At 46.1% G+C, this 5,476-nt stretch overlaps 1 protein-coding gene across 1 annotated transcript; it reads right to left on the reverse strand.

The window, feature by feature from the left end:
* Positions 1 to 746: 746 nt before the first annotated feature.
* LOC306981578 (pancreatic secretory granule membrane major glycoprotein GP2-like) lies at positions 747 to 5,150 on the reverse strand (the record flags this gene model as incomplete). Its single annotated transcript, XM_079581186.1, has 4 exons — positions 4,906 to 5,150; positions 2,575 to 2,820; positions 2,348 to 2,504; positions 747 to 839 (listed from the first exon to the last, which is right to left on the reverse strand). The coding sequence occupies exons 1-4, from the start codon at positions 5,112 to 5,114 to the stop codon at positions 747 to 749; spliced, it is 705 nt and encodes a 234-aa protein (XP_079437312.1). The 5' UTR covers positions 5,115 to 5,150.
* Positions 5,151 to 5,476: the final 326 nt, after the last annotated feature.

Below are 5,476 nucleotides of genomic sequence, written 5' to 3' on the forward strand. Positions count from 1 at the left end.
ATTTAATCCTGCAGGCTCTGTAGTAGTTATACACCGTGTACCTGCGCATCATCTGTGTGTTTTAACTAATTACATTTAAGGAAACCTTGTGTTGCTGCCCATCTTGGCCAGGTCTCGGACATCTAGGTGCTCAATGGGACTGCTGTTGTTTTTGCTCGTACTCAAGCACTTGTATGTTTTATATTATATTATATTATATTATATTATATTATATTATATTATATCTGTTTTCATCACTTTTCAGTTCCTGTATTGGAATTGTTGATGCTCTTATAAAAGCTTCATACGAATAAAGACTGACTGACATTTGACACAGTTGATCAATCAAGAAAACACACAACAGGTTTTCCCACATCCCATTTTATTCTTTTTTTTTTGGTTTTCAATGCAAACAGGAAAAGAACAGAAATGATTAAAGTTAAGATCACGCTATGGGTGTGATTCAAACGTCTCCCGCCACCACTTTCTCAAATCAACAATTAAACCTTGTTCAGCCGCTTTGGATTTGGATCATAACTGATTAAACCGGCCGATTCTTTCTCAGATTGAATGCATTCGATCAATAAAAATCACAAGGAGAAAAGGTGGGAAAAGGAAAACACACTGAAGACGAGAGAGGAGTCGAGGCGCGCTCCTGAAGTCCTCCGTCCAGACGACAACTCTGCAAAGTCAGGTAGATGTTATTCAATGGTGCGTTGAGAACTGAATGTAGATGTTGTTTTGCTGATCGGAGAGGGCAGTCTGACCTATTGAGCCCAGGACATGGAGATGAAGGCGGAGCTGGGGGCGGGGTAAAGCGCCCTGCGGCGGCGGCGGCGTTTTTCGGCTCCAGAGCAATCCTGAAACGGAAAATCATCGCGTTTACTCATTTCAATAGAAAACAAACACCAGTCAATGGGCCTAAACCCTGGTGTCTGAGTTTAACCCCTTAACTCCCGCCTGAACCGAGCACATTTTCTCCAGTTTGGCTTTACCCAAATCCAAAAGCTTCTGGAAAAAAGATGAGAAAATAGTGACAGAACTGAGACGAAAACAATGATGGAAATGTGACAAAAAAGTGATGAAAAATGTACAAAAAATTGAGGAAAAAAGGATGAAAATTGATTAAAAATGTGACAAAAAACTGTAACAAAAAGTGACAAAACATTTACAAAAAATGTCCAAAAAATTGACAAAAAATGACAAAAATGTGATAAAAAATTGACAAAAAATGACCAAAAAAATGAAGAAAAAATGACCAAAAAGTGACAAAACATCTACAAAAAATGACAAAAAATATGAAAAAGTGGCAAAAATGTCACAAAAAAGACAAAAAAATGACAAAAACTGTCAAAAAAATTGAGAAAAAAATTGATAAAAATGTGACAAAAAATGACGAAAATGTGACAAAAAGTGACAAAAAATTAATGAAAAAGTGGCAAAAATGTCACAAAAAATTGACAAAAAGTGACAAAAAAAAAAAAAAAAGGTACAAAAATGAGTTGAAACCCCCCCAAAAAATGATCTGTTGACGTGAGGAAAAAGATCCATTTAGATGAGTTTTGTAGACCTTAGCTTTCAAATGAGGCGTTACACTGGCCTACAGGATTTGGGTAAAGCTGAACTGGAGAAAAAAGCTCTCGGTTCAGGCGGGAGTTAAGAGGTTATACCCTGGTGTCTGAGGTTGAGTTTAACCCCTTAACTCCCACCTGAGCCGAGCACATTTTCTCTAGTTTGGCTTTACCCCAATCCAAAAGCAAAAAATGACAAAAATGACCAAAAAGTGACAAAAAATGATGTGGCAAGAACTGAGACGAAAACAATGATGGAAATGTGACAAAAAAGTGACGAAAAATTGACGAAAAAATGATGAAAATTTGACAAAAAATGTACAAAAAATTGGACAAAAAAATGCCAAAAATTGATGAAAAAATGACGAAAAAATGACGGAGAAAAAAAACAAAAATTAATGAAAAGTGCCAAAAATGTCACAAGAAATGTCACAAAAAATGACAAAAAAGTGACAAAAAATGATAAAAAAAAATTGATTAAAAAAATGACAAAAATGTGACAAAAAGTGACAAAACATTTGCAAAAAAATGACATGGAGAAAATGCTCTCGGTTCAGGCGGGAGTTAAGAGGATATACCCTGGTGTCTGAGGTTGAGTTTAAACCCTGGTGTCTGAGCTTAAACCCTGGTGTCTGAGGTTGAGTTTAAACCCTGGTGTCTGAGGTTGAGTTTAAACCTTGGTGTCTGAGTTTAAACCCTGGTGTCTGAGGTTGAGTTTAAACCCTGGTGTCTGAGGTTAAACCCTGGTGTCTGAGGTTAAACCCTGGCGTCTGAGGTTGAGTTTGAGGTCGACTCACCGGCTTGCAGTCCTCCTCCACACACAGAGTGACCTCGCAGTGCAGGTAGACGTCGGTGGACTGTCCCGTGAACTGGAACATGTTGAAGGAGAAGTAGTTGGAGACGCCCACGCCGTTCCCGGTCACCTCCACTGAATCGTCCTTCTTGTTCGGGCAGCTGCGACACAGACACTTTGTTTAGACGCGGAGCTAAAACTCTGCAGTCCCAGGCCGGTCGAGGAGCTCACCCTTCCACCACCAGCTCGTATTTGGTCTCGGCGTCTTTGTCGTCTTCACTGGTGGCCCAGCAGGACTTGGTCACGATGGAAACCAGCTTCTCGTCCAGATCGTCCGTGCTCAGCGCCACCCACACCTTCTGGTCCAGCTGCAGCTCGGTGTTTTCTTCGACCAGGGTGGTGCGACCGGCGTCCAGGTAGACCTTCAGGTTCAGAGTGAACGACCAGTCTCCGGCTGTGATGGTCTGCACCACGGAGCTGCGGCGGGACACAACACGTCACAACACGTCACAACACGTCACAACACGTCACAACACGTCACAACACGTCACAACACGTCACAACACGTCACAACACGTCACAACACGTCACAACACGTCACAACACGTCACAACACGTCAACCATCAGCCAGAACCTCACCAGACACAACACGTCAGCCAGAACCTCACCAGACACAACACGTCAGCCAGAACCTCACCGGACACAACACGTCACAACACGTCACAACACGTCAACCATCAGCCAGAACATCACCAGACACAACCAGAACATCACCAGACACAACACGTCAGCCAGAACCTCACCAGACACAACACGTCAACCAGAACCTCACCAGACACAACACGTCACAACACGTCAACCATCAGCCAGAACCTCACCAGACACAACACGTCACAACACCACAACACGTCAGCCAGAACCTCACCAGACACAACACGTCACAACACGTCAACCATCAGCCAGAACCTCACCAGACACAACACGTCACAACACCACAACACGTCAGCCAGAACATCACCGGACACAACACGTCACAACACGTCAACCATCAGCCAGAACATCACCAGACACAACACGTCAGCCAGAACATCACCAGACACAACACGTCATCCAGAACCTCACCAGACACAACACGTCAGCCAGAACCTCACCGGACACAACACGTCAGCCAGAACCTCACCAGACACAACACATCAGCCAGAACCTCACCGGACACAACACGTCAGCCAGAACCTCACCGGACACAACACGTCAGCCAGAACCTCACCAGACACAACACATCAGCCAGAACCTCACCGGACACAACACATCAGCCAGAACCTCACCGGACACAACACGTCAGCCAGAACCTCACCGGACACAACACGTCACAACATGTCAACCATCTTCCAGAACCTCACCAGACACAACACGTCAGCCAGAACCTCACCGGACACAACACGTCAGCCAGAACCTCACCAGACACAACACGTCACAACACGTCAACCATCAGCCAGAACCTCACCGGACACAACACGTCAGCCAGAACCTCACCAGACACAACACGTCACAACACGTCAACCATCAGCCAGAACCTCACCAGACACAACACGTCAGCCAGAACCTCACCGGACACAACACGTCACAACACGTCAACCATCAGCCAGAACATCACCAGACACAACACGTCAGCCAGAACCTCACCAGACACAACACGTCAGCCAGAACCTCACCGGACACAACACGTCAGCCAGAACATCACCGGACACAACACGTCAGCCAGAACCTCACCAGACACAACACGTCAGCCAGAACCTCACCGGACACAACACGTCAGCCAGAACATCACCGGACACAACACGTCAGCCAGAACCTCACCAGACACAACACGTCAGCCAGAACCTCACCGGACACAACACGTCAGCCAGAACATCACCGGACACAACACGTCAGCCAGAACCTCACCAGACACAACACATCAGCCAGAACCTCACCAGACACAACACATCAGCCAGAACCTCACCAGACACAACACGTCAGCCAGAACCTCACCAGACACAACACGTCAGCCAGAACCTCACCAGACACAACACGTCAGCCAGAACCTCACCAGACACAACACGTCTTCTCAGGGTGAAGGTACTGATCCAGCCTGATGCTGAGCTGACAACTGGTAACTGAACCCTAAACTAGTTACTGAACCTTAAATAGAAACTGAACCTAAAATAGTAACTGAACCCTGACTTAGTAACTGAACCCTAAAAACATGTACAATAGGCCCCTCTCCCCCGATGGAAACCCCTGAGGTGTGAATGAATAATGACGACAGTGGTGCTTTGAGAAACTTGGTAACAAAGGCTTCAAAAGCATAAGCCGCTATTGTTGTTGTTGTTGTTGCGGTTAGCATACTGTGTCTTAGCATGCTGTATCTTAGCATGCTGTATGCTAACTACATACTAGTAGGATGGGTCACTACAAGGTCAAATACACACTAATATCCACATAAGTAGAAGAGGTAGCTCAGTACGATTATGAAATGTAGCTACCCGCCTTAAACCTGCCCGTGACCCTTGACCCCTCACCTGTCCTTGATCTTGAGGGCCACCGTCTTGACCTCGGGCTGGCTGTAGGCGCAGGAGAACTTCACCTCGAACTGGTCGTGGCGCGTCACCATGTCGTTGGAGTGATCGCCCAGGACCACTTTGTTCTCGAACTTCACCACGCCCTCCTCGCTCTGCAACGGCCACCAGAGGGCAGCGTGTGAGCGTCTCAGCGTGAACGTCGTCGACATGCGGGAGTTTAGCTTCGGACGCGAAACACGGCTAACCGCGCCCACGCAAAGCCAGTTCACTCGTGCATTCGGGACGTTGTTTTCAGGGACAAGCTAGCAGGCTAACGGGCAGAGCTAACCGCGGGCTAGCGTCACTTTAAACAGTATTTACAGCCAAGTTTACTCTCCATGACAATTAGTAAGTTATAAAATCGGAACTTGCTACGACACCTGCAGTTGCGCTTATGGCCTCTAGGGGGAAGAGTTACTTAGTACTGCTTTAACCTCTTAACTGCCACCTGAACGGATCCCATTTCATCCAGTTTGGCTTTACCCTAATCAAAAAGCTTCTTGGGGAAAAAAGCACCAAAACAGCCACTAAA

Source organism: Gobius niger (genome assembly GCF_951799975.1).
Source record: "Gobius niger genome assembly, chromosome: 22".
Lineage (NCBI taxonomy): Eukaryota > Metazoa > Chordata > Actinopteri > Gobiiformes > Gobiidae > Gobius > Gobius niger.